The sequence below is a fragment of the Antedon mediterranea genome, chromosome 2 (assembly GCF_964355755.1).
Source record: "Antedon mediterranea chromosome 2, ecAntMedi1.1, whole genome shotgun sequence".
NCBI lineage: Eukaryota > Metazoa > Echinodermata > Crinoidea > Comatulida > Antedonidae > Antedon > Antedon mediterranea.
In genome coordinates, this window is record NC_092671.1 from 7,458,484 (window position 1) to 7,480,046 (window position 21,563).

Below are 21,563 nucleotides of genomic sequence, written 5' to 3' on the forward strand. Positions count from 1 at the left end.
AGATAGAGGGCGGGCCAGAGTTCCCGTTTTATTTTTATGTTGCAGTTGTGTAATAATAGTAAACAAGTTGTTTAGACCATGATGGCATCTAAAAAGGTGGATATTCGGCAACTTATGAAAAGGCAAAAAGTGCAAAACAGCTTATCATCTACAAAAAAAATAGATTCTCCGTTAGCAAGATATCCTTTTAAAGTGTTTAATTTAGTTAATTCATAGAATACATTAGATCTAATCTAGGCCTCCTAGTGTAGACTCTCTGCCAATATGGTGGTAGCGGGACGTTTTCGGCCCAACAGTGGGCCGAATCGACCACACCAAACCTGGGCAAATTATATTTCCTTAATATAGCCTTACATATAACAGTCTTGGACAGTTATCATGTAAAGTATGTAACATACAAATCAAGAGTGAAATTCTATGGAAAAGTCATCTACAAAGTAGAAAGCATAAAGAGGTAATTTAAATAAAAAGTGTCAGTCTTTTTTGTCTCTTTCATCTTTTTCTTTACTCATTTTAGACGGTTCCAGGACGATTGGTTAAGGAAAATTTTCTATATGTTTAGTCAAAATAAACCACAACAACACCACTCAGGAGAGACTCCTTTTTTTGACACAAGAAAGACAAGCTGTGTGACCCAAACACTGCAGACAATACATAGACTAAAGCTATAATTTAAGAAAGTGACTACATACATGGTCTGACTTACTGACCAATGGCATGGGGTCAAACATTTGTGTATTAATTTTTTAATTTTTTATTGGCATAGTTAACCATGCATCTAATGTTGCATATTCTATCAGCATGGTGGAGGAAACAACATTTATTGAATTGATGAATTTGATCCACAGTTGAACATGCAGATAGGCTCCACACCAAATATTAACCATGCTGATAGATATAAAATACACTTAATAGCCTCATCTCAAACTTAGGCCTTCAGAAAGGAGGATTTATAGAATTGTTAGGTGAATCTATTCTTTTTTGCAGAGTCTTGAATTATTAAAATCAGGTAAACCTCAAGTAGCAACCACTCCAGCAGCAGCAACCAAAAACAAAGCAAAGCAAGTATACCAAGAGGAACCTGTAACAAAGAAAGCTAAAGGTGAACACTAACAAATGAATTTTTATAATACAGTATAAGAATGACAGGACCTTAGCATTATGAAGAGGCATAAATTAGAAGTAGACTGGGTGCACAGTAGTGTACACATACAATTTGACTGATAACATATAAAACAACCAGTCTTTGTATAATTTTTAGTCAATACATGTATATAATTTCCAGATTTCATAGAAACATTTTATTAATCTTTTAATCTTTTTTTTTTTTTAAACATTAGTTGAAGAAACATCAAAGGGGTAAGTTGTATAATGTGCTTTCTAGTATTCAAGCTAATTACTAATTATTTAAAAGATACTGATTTTATTTGTATATCAATACATAATATTAATATAGTGTTTATTTTCCTATAGTTTACCTGCAGACTTTTTTGATACTGAAATAAGTTCATCGGACACAACACAAGCATCAAATAACAAAAAATTACCTGATGGTAAAGACATTATCATTATCTTAATTAACATTAGGGAGGTTTCACAATCTTACGAATACGATAACGAAAACGGATACGTCACGCACACGTATTTGTTTTTCGTAAGCCAGTAAAAATCTGTTTCGCATGGCAACGAAATATTGAGGGCGCCGTCCAAAATATGACTGCGGTAAATTTGAGCGAAGGTGCTTGGCTGCCTAGGCCTAGCGTAACATCAAAGCGAGTAAGGACTTTAAAAACTGCTATTTATCAAAATTGAACTGGCATTTTAATAAATTACTTTAGTAAATTACTTTCAATAAATCTATAATTATGTTATAATCATTAATCATTCCTGCAAAATGTGCAAAATAGATAAAAAACTATACTTGTTTTGTAGTTACGAATATGACTGGTGATATTCTTCAACACGAATACGCTTTACGAATATGAAATGGGGATCAGCTCAAAAGTTTCACAAATGTGTGACGTATTCGTTTTCGTTATCGTATTCGTAAGGTTGCGAAACCTCCCTAGTATCACTGATTTTATCCACTTATTGTTAGAACAGAGTTATGTTCTCAATCAATAACAAATTACCTGATGGTAAAGACATTATCATTATCTTAATTAACATTATCACTGATTTTATCCACTTATTGTTAGAACAGAGTTATGTTCTCAATAAAAGAAGCAAATTTGCCAATTACAATAGAAACCCTATTTAGAGAAAACCCAACAAATTTTGTTGAGCTTGAATCTAACCTAAGCTATTTTAGAGTTACTAGTGAGGTTGTTATACCTGATAAAAACTGTTTAAAAGACAGTTCTCTAATACATCAGAGTTTCATAAATTACCCAACACTGTAATTAATCTGGTGCAAAATGTGTATTATAGTTCATAGTTCATATACATTTATTCAGTTATTATTAAAATGACTACAATTAATTAATTAGCATCATAATACCTATCACTACCATCACCAATACATACTCCACCTTTTAAAATGCATTTTAAATATCTGTTTAGACTTTTTTGACTCAAATATCAAACCTAGTAGCCAACCTGAAACGACAACCGAAAAAGATGTACAGCCAGAAAGGTATGTTCCATTTTAAAGAAGGGATTTCTATTATGATGATTGTTAACAATCTAACTTAACTATCTTAAAACAATAATTTTGTACATTTCTTTGCATATTTTTGTTTAAATTTTTGTTAACATGTTTTTTTTCCAAGTTCAAAAACCATGGCTGAAGCATTACCAGAGGGTTTCTTTGATGATCCTGACATGGACGCCAAAGTACGTAAAGTAGAACCAAAGAAAAACATAGACGATGAGTGGGCAGAGTTTCAAAAGGTCATGCAACAAGAACAACAGGTATGTATGTTATCCTGAACGTCTTTTTAGCTTTACTGATACTACCATAAGCCTACTCTAAGTGGTGTGGTTGAATGGTTAAGTTTGGACAAACCTGATTTTCTCACAGCACAACTTAACTCCTATGCCAACTACTGTATATTATAACATTACAAAATACATATTAAGCCGGATTCTTGCATCTAAAATTTGCAAATAATAGTGTATGGTATTTACAAATACTGTTTGAATTAAAGAGAAATAATTCATCGTATTTTATATTTCCAAGGTTTCAGAGGCCATTCTTGAGGAAGATGTTGATGAGGCCCAGAAAGAAAGACAGATAGACGAGATTGATGAACAAATGTAAGATTTCATATTATTTACATATTGGCTTGCAGTATGGACAGAATTTTCAAACCACCAGACTCGAACCCTCAGTTTTCATAGTAACTCCACCATTCCTCTGTGTGCTCACTAACCATAAAGTGATTGAAATTGACCCAATTATCTTTATAAAATGTAATCAGCTATACCTGCCAACTCTCACACATAGTGCACGAGTCTCACACACGAGGGCCATTCTTTTATGCCTCGTGCATACATGGCTATTTCTCACACATCCATAAATATATTCAGAAAAGGCATTATTTTGGAATTAACTTGCCTATTTTAAAGGAATAGCCTAGGACTACACATTATTTAATTAATTTGAGCATAATTAGCCTAGGCCTACAGTATGTGTTTTGTATTTTATGGTTAGTACAGGAAAGCCAATTCAATTTGCAACAAACTAAACATAGAGAGGATATTTTGTGAGGGCGCTACATACAATTTTACTTTAATGTATCATGCATTGGCCACTGAAAAAGTTAGCAGGTACAAGCATACACAAGGTTTTTTTTCTCATGAATAAGGTAGACATGGTAAACCTATTCTATAACATAACATAATTGCATCACAATAACAACTTCTGAATGATTCTCATTCTGTTTAAAGTACAAGATGGAAGAAAACAGACATCCTACGTGACAAACAAGAAGAACTAAGGGCAAAAGCAAATGAAAGGGATTCCTCATCAAAAGACAATGAAAATGTGGAAGATGATGATGATGACGACGAAGCAGATTTTGAAGAATTTTTAGATTGGCGGTCAAAAGAAGCATGGAATTGAAAGTGTCATTCATCCATGTTAAAGTGGTATAAATGTAAACATGCTGAAAAGATTGTACTATAATGCCCAGTTCTTGGAAGCTTTGCTCATCTATGGCTTTAGATTTCACATGTCTGATACTAATACAACTTACAGAGATCACCAGAATATCTTCGATATGGTTTTTCAATGATGATTAATAACAATCATTGCAATCTAATTTGAACAGCTGCAGTGAATCTATTGCACAGCTGCAGTGAATCTATTGCAGAGCTGCAGTGAATCTATTGCACAGCTGCAGTGAATCTATTGCACAGCTGCAGTGAATCTATTGCACAGCTGCAGTGGATCTATTGCACAGAGGTTGATATATAATAGTATAACTATTACACAGTATATTATTTGTTAAATTTCAAATTAGGTCCATTTTCAAATAACGTGTTTGATCAGACTACATGCAACCCACTGGAATTGTCTAAGCCCAGGCCAGGAAAGTCAATATCCAAACATTGCCCTGAAAAGCAGTTCTGTTATCTGCCTGTTATATGAAATGTAATATTATATATCAATATAGGCAGACCTAGCCAATTACTATTCTTTTTAAATAAATTCAAACAACTTATGTTTTTCTTTGTATTTGTTTTATTGCAATCTACAGCTTTATGCAATATATATATAAATACCCATTATACTGATATATATATTTTTTTTATACCCTGATTTTTTTCTAGTTCTATTAACATAAATATATAAAACCACTATAATATAAAGATATATAATATTTTATACATTGTATTTAAATTGTATTATTACAAAAATTATCTTGGCCATTTTACTAATGTAAAAATATACATAAACCCTTAATATTAGTACTGATGCTTTTCATACTGTATATACAGATTAAAAAATGTACATACAATTATTAGGCTAAAAGTAATGATACACTGTAAGAATATCCATATTTATACATTCTGTTTATGTAAGATTCATATATATATATATATAAAATGTTATTTCTCCATGATATAATACAAAATTGCTTAATTTATAATTTGTTATACTGGAAGATTTGTTTAAATATCCTTGGAAAATAATTTATGTACAGTATTGATTTTATAAGTTCAACATTAGCTTAAATTATTACATAATAAAATTACCCTTGCAGCACCAGTACCAACATTTACCTTATATACACGTTGGTACAAGAAACATAGAACAAATTGCAACATCGTTTTGGATTAGCACTCTTTTGTCCTTGATTAACTATCGTTGAGGTTGAGATCCAAATAATAGGGCTGGAATAACTGGGGCCCATCAGGCACAAATGAAGACAGATGAGAACTGCCAAGTACATATAATTGGCCTCATGTTGATAAATGAATAATATAAATTGTACTCTCTAGTACAAATGAAGCCATGCCATGTTTTCAGCCTGTAAAAAGTTCTTAACTCGATTCATCTATCTCATTGTGTACAACTCTAACTGAATCAGATGTACTTAGTTTACCATTCAACTCTTGGCTTGCTAGATGAAGATACACTCCAAAAGACATCTATATTGTAAAAAATAATCAAACAAGAATTTCTGAGTACATTGTCAAGTGGAAATATACTGTATACATTTACATAAAAATTTAGAGGGCGTCTGGCGCAGTGTGTTGGACGTTGGACCACTGATCGTGAGATTGTGGTTCGAATCCAACTCTCGCTGCGTTGCTTGTATCCTTAGGCAAGATACTTTACTTATGTTTTCCTCTCTCCACCCAGGTGTATAAATGGGTACCCAGTTAGATCCAGACACAACTTTGCGCTAATTACTAGCTGCGTTATGGGAGTATGTTACCATACGTGTTTGATCAACAAAAATTACTGGGGCAATAATGTGAAGCGCTAAGATGCATTGTGCAATAAGCGCTATATAAAAACGAATATTATATTATTTTTTTATAAAGCATATTAAAAGTTAATACTACAATATACACCGTTATTTATTTAGTACTACAAACAGAAACCGAGAATTAAATTCAACCCCACATGCTCACAATACAATACGTTAATTTTGTATACAAATTTGGATTGGAGTATATGTGGTATAACTTACCCTTTTGCCTCTGAGCTTTGATAGTATTTGCAGTGGTTCTTTACCTCTAGCACCTGTCTCCTGATCAACACAAACCATTTGGCATCTTGTGCATGGACCAACAACCTACATACCATCAAATGAAAATATATTATATTTATTATCCAATTTATTACTTGCAAATGTAAAAAAAAAAAGAGAATGCATGAATTCAAGCTCAATAAATAAATAAAAAGTTTGATTCAATATTTTACACAGAGGCATCTTTATGTTGTGCAATCTTGGTTGTGTCACTAGACAAGATTCCTCATCCTTCAAATGGGATGTTAAAGTCATTTGTCCCATTTAGATAAATGCACAAAAGAATTGAAATAAAGAATTTGATACATTATTTGAAAAGTAAATTGTCTCCTAGTATGTTGATTGTGGTAGATGGTGCACAGTGGCTGCCATGTGTCAGATCTACTGATTTTTCCTGTTAAACTACCATATGTTAAATTTTATATATATTCAGTGTTTAATGAAATATTTTATAATAAGTATGCCATATAAATAACCCTTCAAATTGTGTAATGTGTTAGATATATTTTAATATTCATTTATATTATGTACCCCCCCCCCCCACCCAATATTTTAATTTTTTACTCGCGTTAAATTTTAAGTCATTAATGTAAACTTCCTTCCAATTATCTTCTTGAAACGCTTCTTGACTTGCGAAAACGAAGTTGGCACGAAATCGACCAATCAGATTGTTCAAATCCATCTGACAATCAATATCATCTTTCTTAACTCCAATAATGTGGTCTCTTAAAATATAAAACAAATTTTAAAGTGTAAAAGATAAAATTATGTCCAACAAATATAAAATAAAAACTATTAAATATATGAATACATCATTAATTTTTTATTTATTTAAATTGTGGATTGAAAGAAATGATAGAATTTTTATCATCATTTTATCAACAATATGTCATCAATGTCATGAATACAAAATATTAGCATTTCTTATACATTAGGGTAAGTGTTATATTTCAGTATTTAAAATCAGTGGAATACTGTCTGCATTTTATGTTTGAATACTTACTACATTTGTCCCAAGGAAATAGAAAATAATTACCCTTAAGAACCAAATATGAGCAAATAAAACAATTAAAACGATGGATGGGTGGATAATGCAATGTCGGCCAACTAACATGAAGGAATTAGAAGGTGAGTGTTCCCCTGTCATCGGATAATGATTGAGGATAGGGTGATAGGTAAATGTAAGCTAGTTTGCACGCTCTTATTAATTTGGTGTTTAAATAATTTCTCAAAAGGTTTGTTGGGGTGGGGGGGGGGGGAAATTGCTCCCTTTTTCTTCTGCTGCGCCCCTGCATTAAATACATCATTATTGTTTAGAATTTCTTCATTGGACTTGATAATGACTCGATGATGTAGTAGAAACATCGTTCTTTAAAAGCTTTATTTTTCTATTAGTTATTGTTATAATCATAATAATACCTTTGTTGTATGCATTCAAGAAGATGATCCAAACTTGCTTTATTGAGTAATAAAAATTGGGATTCATTCGCAAAAGACACTTCTACAGCTTCACCTAGATGGAATAATAATGTATAGAAAACCATAACTGTACAATTGTGGTAACATGATACAGCCAAGCAATAAGATAATGAAATACAAAACCTAATTAACACCAGACAGATATTATCATTTTTATTGCTGAATATATATTCTTCCACCTGTTCATTTGTTTGAGAAAACCATGGAAACATTAAGACTGTAATGTTCTAGATGACAAATTTCGTTTTTGTAAAAGCACAAGTTAACGGAGTACTTACTCGAACGTTTCGATCTCTATCAGAGATCCTTCTCAACTGACTGCGGAGTGTTAATGCAGCTTGGTCATTCTTGACGTCATCTGTTGATGACGTTGTACGCCTCCGGTTGTAGGTTGGAGGTTGTGCGGGGCTCGGCCAGGTGATGTGTCTATCAAATCATTGTACAAATGCGAGAGGCGTACAACGTCATCAACAGATGACGTCAAGAATGACCAAGCTGCATTAACAGTCAGTTGAGAAGGATCTCTGATAGAGATCGAAACGTTCGAGTAAGTACTCCGTTAACTTGTGCTTTTACAAAAACGAAATTTGTCATCTATACAAAATCGAAGCTAAATGAAATTCTTTCAAGATGTAATGTTCTAATTGTATTGTATTTGATATGAAACAGAGGCTGTATAACTTCCAAACACCTGGGACACCTTTTATGATCACAGACTGTGAAACAGACACCACTCAATATCATTAATGAGACAGGTGTGCATGCTAAAATACCTAGAATTATACTTACGTGGGCAAATAGCTCATCAAATATATGTAGATTTAAGCTATACCTACAAAAACGGAGTAATTTTGATGCTAAATGTTCTATTTCGATAAATGCTAAACCCACTACATTACGCAGCTCATAAAACTCACCAGTAAAACTAGAATTTCTTTTGTGTTAAGGAGTCTTACTTTATACCCATACCAGTACAGTAAAATTGTGAAAATTGTGATAATGATTGAGGTCTAATCAAATAATTGAGGTCAAATCAAACTATAATTCATAGGGTTATAGTTAAAAACTGTAAATACTGTACCGTTCAATTTTGTAAGGCGTTTGTACTGGTTGTTCTTCTTGATTAGTCGACAGCGTTGGCCTAGTACATCGGTCAGCCAGTCAGAAACTTCTTGACCACAATCAATTCCTTGAACCCTATTACAAAAAAGGTAGTTTTGAAATCAAATCAAATCATCACTTTTACTTTCATCTTTAGTTCTGTCCCCCAAGCAGATAATTTCTTGAATTAATCAAAATGGTATTGGGTTAATGATCTACTAGTGTTCCTGTCATCCATTCATAGAAGCACTGGTGAAGAAGGTCTATCTGGTGGCGACGAAAAAATGGACCCGAGACATTACTATACTTCGGCTTTAGATGTAGTTAGAAGATTGATTATGGTGAATGCAGACCTTGGTTTTACGGACCCATCTCATATTTTTACATTTTTAACTCAAAGCTTAGTACAACATCTGGATGGCTCCAATGGCACTACAAATTTAAAATTAATGATTATGGAAGAGAGATATTGTCCCTCTCATTATGTGTAATACAAACAAAAGTCTTTTTCTCATTTGGCACAACGATGCTACCAGCTCTATTTGTCATTGGTAGACCACTCTCGTACCTGTGCATGCAAACTCGTGATTGACAAAGACTCTGTGATGATGATGGTACATCACACTCAAGTGGAACAGTCATTGGTGTTTTTCCTATTGTAAACAAAACAACAAAATAAGCATATGAAGATTAATAGCTAGTTAATCAGTGGCGTAACGCAAAGGCCTCAGGCCCGTGGTTTAGGAACCCTAAGTGGCCCTCTAACGCTGGAGGCCTCGGACGTTTTCGGTATATTTTAATGCCTGTTTTCACCCTGGTCACTGCTCAGGGGCCCCCTAGGTTTAGCTATTAAGGGCTCATAGCAATTACGCCACTGTAGTTATGTAAATTATTAAAGGAAAAAGTATAAATTGGGCATACTGTATATACACTATGAAATCTATAGAGAACCACAAAAAGACAAAGAGAAAAAGAGATGAAAACAAAAGACTAGTATGCTTAAATATTTAGTCAGTGGCATCTTAAATAGATGACAGTATTTATCAAAGTCTCTTATATAGATATATATTTTAATTGTTCGCTGTAATAACTTGAATTTCTCTTTTATTATTAGATAGGCATTCATATTTACTTGAACTTTCATTTCGTTATTGCTTTTTGAAAGATTTGTCTTTCTTTTCTGTTAATTTTGTTTTTAATTTATAGATAAGACAATCTTTTTAAATAAATGAAATCTTAATCTGAAGTAAAGTTTAATCAAAACAAATAAAGTTGAACCTTTTAAACTTTTGACATTTAAATTTCTTATTTTTATGTGACAATAATTTGTATATAATGGACTTACAGTGCAGAGATAAATCATTGTCAAGTAGATGTCAGAAAATGTATAGTCAAGCTGTCTATACATTTTCATTATCACCTGCCTCTTCTTTATATTAAAAAAAACCTAAAACCTTACCCTATTTTATTTCATGAATAATAACCAAAAATTGGATAAATTTGACAAATTATAAATACTGTAAATCTATGTGTACTTGATTTGTTTCTGTAAATAGTACAATTACAATTATATGGTTGTATTTATTTTATTTAAGTCTTTAGACACATGGCCAAGGATTAACAATAGTAAATTAATCACTCTCCTTATAAGATAGGTAGTTTGTGAACCAGTTCACCAATGTAACCCCCTACTTATCATCTCGAATGATGAACTAAGTTCTTTAAAGTGCACATGGGCAAACTGTGTACACTGATGGATCTATGGTTTATAGTCCTTATCCGAGAAGACTTGTTCCACCTCCAGTAGTGAGCAAGTCGTCCTCAAACCTGATATTGTTGGCTCTATAGGTGCATGTTAAACGGCGTTCCTACCTTAACCGCTCAGCCATTTGACTCGATCAAAGTGCTCGGCCATTTGATTATTTATATTTTCTTCTACAAGCTTTGATTTCTTGGTTTTGGAATTTTTATTTATAATATACTGTTATATTTTATTACTATTATTATGCAAATGAATAAAGTTATCATCCAAATGGAGCATCAAAAGTGGGATGTCTTTTGAGATTGGTAGTGTTGTTGTTTTTACTTTTTTTTAGTTATATTAAAATCTTGTAATGTGGTTGTAGAGGCAGGTACATAAATCAAGAACAAAGGAATCATTTGTCTTATCAGTCTTAAATCACTGATAAAGACACTCCATATTGTTTTGCAAGTGATTTTAAGACAGTAATGCAAGTCTTGTTTTTTTGCTACCCTGGTTGAGCATGGAAAACACAATAAACAAATAATATTGTAAAAAACAATTAAGCTTCTAACCTTTGGCATTTAAAATAAGAGTATTTTCCTTAAGGTTAATGTTTGGTTTAATACAGCACAGGTTTGTTGTTCTTTTCTGTGTCAATGCAACTCCGTTTTCATTGACTATCATCCATTCTCTATCAAATAAAAACCCTCTACTACCAATATTCCATTCTTTAACCTAATAAAAAAAATAAAAAATAAAGGAATCATATATAGAATATCCATTTTATATTGTAAAATCAAATCAATATAAATCTAAACTGCTCTATCTACATTATCAAACTTCATGTGACAAAAAAATGTGATGTGCACATATATGGACATGATGGTGTCATATCACTAACATATTTGGGCACATCCACATTTTTTTGTCATAGTGTAGACAGAGCTTTAAATTAGTAGATTAAAAAAAAATTACCTCCATTGCACCACATGATTTTACTGGGTATAGAAACATTTTGTACAGGAACAGGTTGGTTCTAGTTTCAACTGGTTCAGCATACTGCCGCAATCTAGTTTCACATGGTTCAGGGTTTGTAGACATGAAACATTCTCTAATGAACTGGAGAAATCGTTTTGCATCTTTCCAACTGGACATGTAGCCAAATGATATCCGTACGGATCCAGTAGGTTGACCATCGATCAGGTCTTTGTCATCTCCACATTTATGTCCAGCCTAAAAAAGTTTAAATTATTGGAAATAATGTCAAATTGGAAAGAATCTGAAGACATAGAAAAGTTGTAGTAGTTAAAATCATGTCTTTAATAAGACATGAAATAAATAGTTTATGGAATACAAAACACCAGAATCTCCAGCTGAGCTTAAATTGAAAACTATGATTATAAAATCAATCTATGAATCCTGTCTATGCATTACCTCAAAATTCTTCTTTACTTTATCAGAAGTCAGGCCTAGAAATTTCTGACAAGCTCCTGTGTTACAGAAACACCCTGTTCTTAGTTGAATACTGTATAAGTTGGCAAGTTTATCGACCTATAAAAAGAATGAAGCCAATCTATGATAAGACATTTCAGTAGAGTGCGTCCTTTGGGACACCTCTATTAAGGGGTATTTATATTTTTCTTATTCCTCAATAATCCCTATTAAGGGTCCTGAAAATTTCCATATAGTAGAATCCCTTATTTGGTAAAACTATTCAGGGGACACTTTAATATGAAACATTAATATAATAATATATGTTTTAACACTGATGCCAACCCCTATTAAGGGGACGATTTGGTCCCAAGGTGTTTCCTTAATAGATGTTCTACTGTAATGGTCTAACTAATGTTCTTACTTCTGAATAACCAACATAATCTCCATTATCTTTAATTATGTTAAAGTTCACAATAGCACCTTGAATATTGATGTCCTCAAAGTTATTTTCATGATAAAGCTTAGCTACAGGCTTGCTGTTGCTATGACAATACGATGCTAGTTCATGATGGACATATTTGGCAAGAGCAAATGTATGGTGCGAAATCTGATGCATTCCCCCTGGCAAACGAAATTAAAAGAAATTTATGAGCCATCAATCATTAATTCACAATTTTAAAACATAGTTTTCTCACAAAAAGAAATTACACGTCATTTCCTATGGTGCTACAAAAGAAATCAATATTGAAACCAAGCATCAAAATCTAATTAATATTTTAATAAATAATCATTGGATGTTTGACATTAAAATCTTACATGAAATGCATCTGTCATTACAGCATCTGAATTTAGATTCATTTTAAAGATTATTCATTCCTTTATTATTATAATCAAATCCTAGTATTGTTGATCTGCTTGATACTTAAATCTTTTTGATGTCACCACAAGTGCCATGCCATAAATTGTTGAGTTGCTTTTGGGAAGATTAAATTGGCATGTTGGTGTCTTTATTATTAATCCTTGAAAAAAGTTTATAATACTACAGAACATCTGCAGCGGATATTGAAGACTCCAAATATTACAGTTCAATATTATAGTACACATTTGATGACATACAGGGATATAGCCTTATGGATGGTCATAATAAATGTGTTGAAACAATTTTGAGGCTGCTGGTGGTGAAAAGACAAAGCTTAGAGGAGATTTAAATTGTAGAATATTACAGAACTATCATTCATTTTCTACACGTATGCAGGTGACACAAAACAAGTTTATACTTGTAAATAATATAAATGTATGATTTGACTTAAGCTATAATGTCAACACTATCAAACTAGTTTGATGAAAAAAAGTGTTGTGCTCAAATATGGTAGTGATATTCCCAAAAACGGCAGTGATGATATTGTCATGTCCATATATGAACACATAAAGTTTGATAGTGTAGGCAATGACTCATGGTCACGTTTCTGCTTAGTAAGAACAATTAAGATAATTTTGAAATATCTAAACATTATTCTCTGCAGTTACTGCAGTAATTAAATTATTTTTTAAAGAGGCAGTCACTGCAATAAACAGTTGTGTATGATAACTCCCCCTCCTCCTCCACCTCAAGAGCTTGCTAAATATTTATTTTATATTTAATTTAATAATCAGGATAAAGGAACAAATTTTAGCTACTCATGCTGCAGTAACTGCAGTAGATTAATATTGACCATTTAGATTCATGTATTATATCATACCATTGTAAGTAAATATTTCACTACATGAACTTCGCCTCTTTGAAAATAAAATAGCACAATATTTCATCTCTATGATTTATCATTCAGACAGATGAGATAGCGCTCTCTGCAACTGGTCCAAGATTAAAATGTAGACATTTGTCTCCATTCCTAAACTCAGTTTTCTGAATAAATATTGTGTGGATTTAATTATCAATTAAATGAAGAGTACATAGTCGATGTTCTTATAGGTGCAATCATAGTAATAATGATGAGGTTTATAAGATTTTAGGAGGTGAATAGACTGGCGGCAATACATTTAAAATGTACAAATCCAGAGACGACAGTTCATGAAATCGATGAAATATCCATTAATTAGTACATACCTGCCAAACCCTGTAAAGTATCAAAGCCGTGACGCAAAGCGATGATGTCTAAAAATGGAAGAGTTCCGTCTTCAAACCTACAGTATATGTATAAATAATAATTTATCCATTAAATATTATTAGCACAAGCACAATATACTCTGTGGGCTTACAAAAGTGATAGCATGGCACATACATACAGTAATAATTGTATTAATATCACGTATTAAATCTTTCATAGCATAATGAAATAGGTACCATGAGACTGTGATGACCTACAATTGAATGAAGGAATAAGATACAAAATGACTAATAATAAATTTGCTCTATCTATTTTAAAGCTTGTATTGCTATATCCACTTATGTATTCCTGAATAAAACAAGTTTCTCATGAGGTATAATTATGTATCTACAAAAAATGTAATTTTTTTTGAGTGGAAACCCAAACTTTTTGGTCCTGGATTTGTCCCTTCAGACCACCCATTAGCATATATTATATCCACTCATGCAATTGTAATTAATGAATAATTCATTTATATACATAATGAAAATTATCAGACTAGAAAAATTAAAATAAATAATTTTCTAACCATTCATGGATGTTAACCTTTGGCACATGAAAATGTTCAGTGCTTGAATACGCTTGAACGGTTCCTCCTCCGAAGAATGTTTTACGCAGGAAAGAAGCAGACTCATTACTAATAATCAAAGCCCCAATACCCGTTGGAAAACCAAACATCTTGTAAAATGACATGGGAACAAAATCAGCATTGCACAAACTGAGGTCAAGTTTAGATGTCATAACGTAAGATGCTGCATCTAACAGAACACACCACCTTCCGCACCGACCAACAAAACACGAAATTTCGTTCCTTTTCAAATTGTTCGCCCAGTTTAATGGAAACTTTCTTCCTGAAAAATTAGATTGTGCGGGATAGGCAAACAAACAGTTTGGTAACTCGGTTTCGTCATGTTCAGAAACCTGTGGAAGATTTTCTATCGAGTTTAAAACAGCGCGTTCTGAGATACAATTAAAGTCTGCACCGTGTTTCAATGCGTATTCACGCATTCCGACAACAGATGTATGGGAGTCTTCAAGATAGTATAAAATGCCTTTATTCGAATTGAGTCCATCGTTTTCATATCTTCTATTTTCATTGATAAGTCTGTTCCACTGAAATGTTTCTGCAACTAATTTAATAGCACCTGTACTGTTAGCAGTAAAGATGACACTGTGGTACTCCGAAGATGTTCCAAAATGATTTAAGATTCTGTATTAAAAAAAAATTATTAATACTAAAACATTGGGTTCAAATTCTGTCTGATGCAATATTTTTTTTTCTCATAACAAAAACACCACTTTAAAAACTTGCTGATTACCATGTGATTAGAGACAGTGATTAAATTTATTATTCTTTTTTTTTGCAAATTAAAACTTAATTGATAGAAATAATTTGATTTACCTCTCACGCACATTTTCAACAACTTCTGAGGTCAGTTGACTTGATTGGCTTCTACTATGTGGGTTACCATAGATGTGATTGCTGATATCTTGCATGTAACTATCAAGCTGTCTTCTTGCATATAACGTGGCAGCAGCATGGTCCAAATATACAACATCTAATAGTGGACACAAATTTGAGAAAAATAAACTGTAGCTTGGGTAATTAACAAGGTACTAAAACTTTGGTAGATGCACTTATTTAGCTCACATAATGGAACTGTAGCTTGGGTAGTGGCACTGTACAATAAGTGGGTGGCGGCACTGTACAATAAGTGGGTGGCGGTACTGTACAATAAGTGGGTGGCGGCACTGTACAATAAGTGGGTGGCGGCACTGTACAATAAGTGGGTGGCGGCACTGCACAATAAGTGGGTGGCGGCACTGCACAATAAGTGGGTGGCGGCACTGTACAATAAGTGGGTGGCGGCACTGTACAATAAGTGGGTGGCGGCACTGTACAATAAGTGGGTGGCGGCACTGTACAGAAGCTGGGCGGTGACACTATATTTTGTTTAGTATACTACTATGGCATAACGAATATGAGCAATTAATCGCTAAACCGAATGTAGGGGTGCAAGAGCATGTGCTTTGATGAAACTAACCAGTGTTAGAGGGTCTCTTGGGTGTTATAAACCAAGGTCCCCAGTGTTACGCCACTGCTTCAGTGGCATGTAACTGTATCTTGGAGAGAGAGATTGTACTAGATCTTGGGAAATGGCACTGTGTTTTGTTCAGTGTGCAATGTGACTGAAGCTTAGATAGAGATTGCACTAAATTTTGGGGACTGGCACTGTACAGTAGCTGGATAGTGGCACTGTATTTTGTTCAGTGCAGTAGATAGAGATTGCACTAAATCTTGGGGAGTGGCACTGTACCTGGCCTTGGGTGGCATGTATATTTAAGACTTTTATTTTTTTAATTCACTTACTTAACTACACAGTGCAACAACCTATGCAAATAATATTACTGATACCCTCTTAAATGTTATCATCTCTTTCAGCAATATGGTAGCACAATATGTTTGGTACTTACATTTTATAACTACCCTTATATCATAAACATCAAAGGTTATATTCACTGAAAAGTAGGAGATTTGTGGATTATCTCCTTTGATTTTTTTTTTTTTGTAGGCTAGATCATACAGTAGTTCTAATGGATGAATTTTACATTATTATCGTACTTTTGCAATCAGCAACAGTTAACATTCAAACATGGTAACCTATTTTGATACTTACAACATTCTACCAAGAGGCCACACTATTCATTTCACTAATAATCAGGGAGCATAAAATAATTTATTCTTTTTATACCTCCCTGACTTAATACTGTTTGTGTTAAACTGTTGGTCATCATTATTATGATAATATTATGAATACATATTATTATAATTTTTCCAAATGCTTCGATTAAGGGTTTGTTTTTGTATGAAACATGGTGGTTTACTGCAAATGACTATTCATAAAAATAGCACCAGATATAAAAATTGCACTAGTTGTATTGAGTATATGTTGGATACATGTCACATAGGAACTGATAATGTAAGTATAATAAATAATTTGAATCTACAGTGAAGAGAGTTCTATTTTTTACAGGAGATACATTTGAATCAGTAACTTCATAAAGAATACTTTTAAATCATGAAAGTGAATCTCTGAATATACTTTGTATAACTAGTTTCTCACAAATCATAAATGCGACCTTTTACAAAATAATACATCTTACATTAATGTTGGCAAATTGCGAATATTTGCTGGAATGACATATCCATTAATGAGTAGATGTACCGTCAAAGTAATGCGAGCACTGCTATTTAAACTTGTACCATCATGATTGGTGTGCAAACATAATCACGCTATTTGATAGTTGATGGAGCAATAATGAGCAAATGCATGTGTCTGGCCATGAGATTTATGTCGTAAAATGAGATAGATTGATGTTTTACGACAGGCATATGTTTTAATTGATAAAGAGTAGTACAAAAATGTATTTGTTAAAAATGATTGACAATCAGTGCAGATTTCAAGAGTTACAGAAAGCGTACAGGATAACATACCGTCTCAAAAACATGCAGGAATCCCGATCAATAGACTAAACTAAACTATTATATTAATGTGCGATTTGCAAAAATTCAAATTGTGCAAGGATTTTCTTGCGATTTTCTTGTAAACCGTTAAAATCGCTCACAACATAAGAACAGTAAATCAGTCTTTTTTAAACAGGCAATCATTTCATAGTCATACAATTTGATGCAACAATCAGAAAGTAATGTCCAGTGAGTTCCGGCCACATTGAAACTAATTTTCTACTGCTAGTCTTGACCAACGCTTAAAGTAGGCCTGAATATTAGGGGAATCTGTATGTGAAAGATAGCCAACCTCCTTCCTAAATATAACTTAAACACCATTTGTGACGTTTTGCAAAAAAAATACATACATATTACTTTAAAAACATTAAACCAGGTCATTCCTTGTCTTAAATGTACATTTTATGGTAAATTATGATAAAAATTGAGAAACAATGCTCTACCTAAGTCGGTGAATGACCTCTCGTATAGTTTGTTATTTTAAATTAGATCTAAAAAACGTAAGGAAGGGGTCTTTAACCTAACCCTCTAAAGACTCTCAGAATATAAAATAAAAAGAAGTTGTCGGAACCCATATATCGACATGCAAAGTCCATAGTCTAATTCATTCGACTAAACAGACAGCTCGACAGAAAGCGTTTTCATTTGTGAATTGTAGTTAGGTAAATTCTTACGTCACACCTTATGGATATGACTATAGTGAATTAATATTCATTCATGTTTATGTGATGTTTCATGAGGGGTTTCAGGTACGAAAAGCTGACTGGCTGGGCCTTGTCACATGGCCCCTACCAACCTACACATTTTAGCATATACAAAATAGGCCCATCTATCTAGCCCAGCTAGGGTAGGCCCTTTTCTAACTAGAGTAGCCTACTACTACTAGTAGTAAGCCTACTTACTACTACTATACTCTACTCTAGGTATTTACTAGCGTCCTATACACCCTACACAGCCTGAGCCTAGAGAGGGAGCCTAGCTAGAAAACCCTATTAAACTTGTATTTAACGCTTTATAAAATTTCACTAAACTAATTCTTATTAGATCCCATTACCTTGCAAAAGTGGAAATTCAATTTCAATGTTGTCGTTCATTTGTCTATGGAAATCAACCGAAATTTAGCCTAACTTTTCTTCGTTTCGTACTGTGACTTTTACTTCTTGTTTTTATTTACATTAAACAGCGCCCTCTTAAATATCAAAATATCAAAACTTTTGTAAAAGAGCACTCTCCGATCCCCCTCTCTCTTCCCGCGGCGCATGCTCGAGTAGGTGTGAGCGATGTAGGGTGGTATGCCTAGGGAGGCCTAAGCCTAGCTAGGCAGAGTAACTAGGTCTAAGCTAGGCCTTTTTTAAAGCTATCTATAGCTACTACTACTAGGCCTAGGCTAGACCTAAGCTAGTAGTAGGCCTAGAGGAGGCCTAGGCTACTCTACACCTACTAGCCTAGCTAGCCAGCTAGTGCTAGTAGGCCCTAACCTAACTAGGCCTAGGGCTACTCTTATATAGAAGAGCTCGCTAGCACTAGCCTACTAGGGGTAGGCCTATTAAAAAACTAGGGCTAGGCCTACTAAGGGGTGCTGGTGAGTGTGTCATGGTGAGTGACCATAAAGGCTTACTTACATACTGGTAAGTTAGTGTCACTTTTGGTTACTTTAGCTATATTTTTTTTATGAATTTCAGTTTAAAAAAAATGTTTTTTTGTTATTCATTTTATTTATAAATTTTATGTTACATTCTACACAAGGAAAGAAATTTTAAAGCAGTTTCAAATCATAATGAATGTGCAGTCTGAATTGGGTTATTTTGCGAGAGAGGGCAAATTGCATATATTATCATTTTCAATTACAGTCTACGCATTTTTCAATGACATTGATATGGGTCAAACGTGTGTTTAATGTTTTCTATCAGCACGGTAGTTTCACGGTAGCATTTCATGTAAACTCAAATATAAACTTTGCTGACTAAAGAAAAATATTAACACTATAATATTAATTTAATAACTATATATACTATAGCTGAAAATAAGTACTACGACTTGGTTGGAAACTGTACCATTTGGCGAATACCATAGCAAATCCATATACCACAGCTATTATACCCATTGCCAACGAGACCACAGCAATGCTTTCTAACACTTTTACCTAATGCTAAAATAGAATTTGTTTGAATATATATTGCATTATTTTTCAACACATTTTGCTTTTAATTTGATATTAAACTTACTTTATATAAATAAAATATGAAATATTAATATTATTTCTACTATTAATGGTGGTAACAAAATGAATATTGATAAATGATTACACATATAAGGATCCTAGATTTATGACTCTTAAATCAGCCTTTGGATTCATATTTTATTTCTTTTTTTTTTTCAGTTTATTTTTGACAGCTTGTAAATTAGAAAAAATATGCTTTTTACCTTGATCTTAATCTAGCACTTTAAAAATTTAACATGTTTTTTCCCCTTCCAAATTTACCTGTCATAATATTCTCTCTAGGGTATCTATTCATATATCAAGGTCACACCAATTTGGATATATTTACAAATCCAAATTATTGAAACTAAAGAAAAATTGGTTTCTGTTTCCGATATATTTGAAAGTCTATAATAACACTTGTATTTTATTTTATTGAACCATAGAGGTATTAAAGTGATTATATCTTTAGGATTGAATTTAATATTGTAAGTATGTATATAATTTGATTTATATTGAATGGCCTGTAAATTTTACTTTCTAAAATGTTATTTTGCTAGCAATAATTACAAATTTTTATTAAAAAATAATATTGAAAATATACTTTTAGTTTATATTACAATAAAAATATTGTCAAATTGTTTTGACCCTCATATGAATGATTACCTTTAAGGACATTAAACAGTGCCCTCTATTTGCAACTGATAAGGAAACTTTTTAAAATTTGTTTCTTTATGTCTGCTTTAGTTTGTAAAACCTTCAATTAAAACACATTTAATTTATCATGCTGTCAAGCTAAATGTGTACATTCGTAAGTGTTAACAATTACTAATTACAATACTTTATGGGCTTTCAAATGCTTTTATTAAAATTCATTTCTGCACCAACCTTACTGCCTCTTAGATTAGGATTTGCGGCCCCAGGTGTCAAAATATCACTTAAAGTTATAGCTAGTAATTCTAGTGGAGCCACCAATCAGGAGACTATATAATTCTTTCGTATGTCGCAATTGCTCGTTAATCAAGTACATGGTCCGTAGTTTGCTATTAATGTCTTTAATATGAGTAGAATCTTTATTAAATCACTAGTTAATTAAAACTCGTAATACTGATTTAACATGGATAGAGTAAAGCTAAAGATTACAAATTTCTCCTTCAGGTTTTTTTCCTTAAGACATTCTGACTACTGCTGTTATCATATTTGTCTTTAATTTAAATTTTTTTTTTATTATGAAAATAGTTTTCAAGTATGAGGACAAAATCAACATGATAAACATGCTCTTTGGCTTAGCTAGTGATGTTGTTCCTGTGACAGAATTGACCATAGGATGTGATCACGTGACCATAGGATGTGATCACGTGACCATATGATTAGAAGACTACATGATGATTACAAGCTCCAATTTCACTACACAAAGAAAACTCAACATTTAAATGGTAATTCATTATTATTAATTTATAAACCTTATGTATACAATATCAATTATAATGAATGTATATAAGTGAATGGGGAGAATATTTTTATGAAAGATTAACTCTTCTATTCAATGCTCAGGCAAAGCCAAGTTGAATATCATAGGCTAGAATAGTCAGGCTTTCAACAAATAATTTTCATCTTCAACAATTCATTATTGTTTTATACTGTTCTGGAATTATGAATATTTAATTAATCTTTGGTGTTCGATTTTCTTGGCCTCAGGAGTAGAGCAGTTATCGACGGCACGGCACAA

General features: G+C 32.7%; 2 protein-coding genes across 3 annotated transcripts; one reads left to right on the top strand and one right to left on the bottom strand.

Annotated features, from left to right (window-relative positions):
- Positions 1–44: 44 nt before the first annotated feature.
- LOC140040248 (zinc finger protein 830-like) lies at positions 45–4,667 on the top strand. The gene is made up of 9 exons (XM_072086033.1): positions 45–179; positions 355–454; positions 988–1,102; positions 1,341–1,359; positions 1,474–1,553; positions 2,563–2,635; positions 2,772–2,913; positions 3,182–3,258; positions 3,892–4,667. The coding sequence occupies exons 1-9, from the start codon at positions 79–81 to the stop codon at positions 4,064–4,066; spliced, it is 882 nt and encodes a 293-aa protein (XP_071942134.1). The 5' UTR covers positions 45–78; the 3' UTR covers positions 4,067–4,667.
- Positions 4,668–4,710: 43 nt separating this feature from the next.
- On the bottom strand, positions 4,711–18,797 carry LOC140040247 (molybdenum cofactor sulfurase-like). Of its 2 annotated transcripts, none has more exons than XM_072086032.1 (14): positions 18,689–18,797; positions 15,511–15,667; positions 14,638–15,318; positions 14,069–14,145; positions 12,386–12,585; positions 11,965–12,081; positions 11,506–11,763; positions 11,103–11,265; positions 9,355–9,439; positions 8,767–8,882; positions 7,626–7,719; positions 6,804–6,931; positions 6,147–6,250; positions 4,711–5,598 (listed from the first exon to the last, which is right to left on the bottom strand). In XM_072086032.1, exons 1-14 carry the CDS (start codon positions 18,726–18,728, stop codon positions 5,491–5,493), a joined length of 2,328 nt encoding a protein of 775 aa, XP_071942133.1. In that variant the 5' UTR covers positions 18,729–18,797; the 3' UTR covers positions 4,711–5,490. The 2 variants fall into 2 exon arrangements, with proteins under 2 accessions (XP_071942133.1, XP_071942132.1); XM_072086031.1 differs by having other exon boundaries at positions 6,147–6,251; positions 6,775–6,931.
- Between the last annotated feature and the right edge of the window lie 2,766 nt (positions 18,798–21,563).

Bases quoted from the DNA above. Each gene is read 5' to 3' on its own strand.
- LOC140040248 (XM_072086033.1), top strand. From the start codon at position 79: ATGATGGCATCTAAAAAGGTGGATATTCGGCAACTTATGAAAAGGCAA. The intron at 455-987 runs GTAATTTAAATA...TCTTTTTTGCAG, and splicing joins AAAGTAGAAAGCATAAAGAG to AGTCTTGAATTATTAAAATC. The intron at 1,554-2,562 runs GTAAAGACATTA...ATATCTGTTTAG, and splicing joins TAACAAAAAATTACCTGATG to ACTTTTTTGACTCAAATATC.
- LOC140040247 (XM_072086031.1), bottom strand. From the start codon at position 18,728: ATGAACGACAACATTGAAATTGAATTTCCACTTTTGCAAG. The intron at 8,883-9,354 runs GTACGAGAGTGG...TTTTTGTAATAG, and splicing joins TCACGAGTTTGCATGCACAG to GGTTCAAGGAATTGATTGTG. The intron at 7,720-8,766 runs GTACAGTATTTA...TATTCCATCTAG, and splicing joins ACGCCTTACAAAATTGAACG to GTGAAGCTGTAGAAGTGTCT.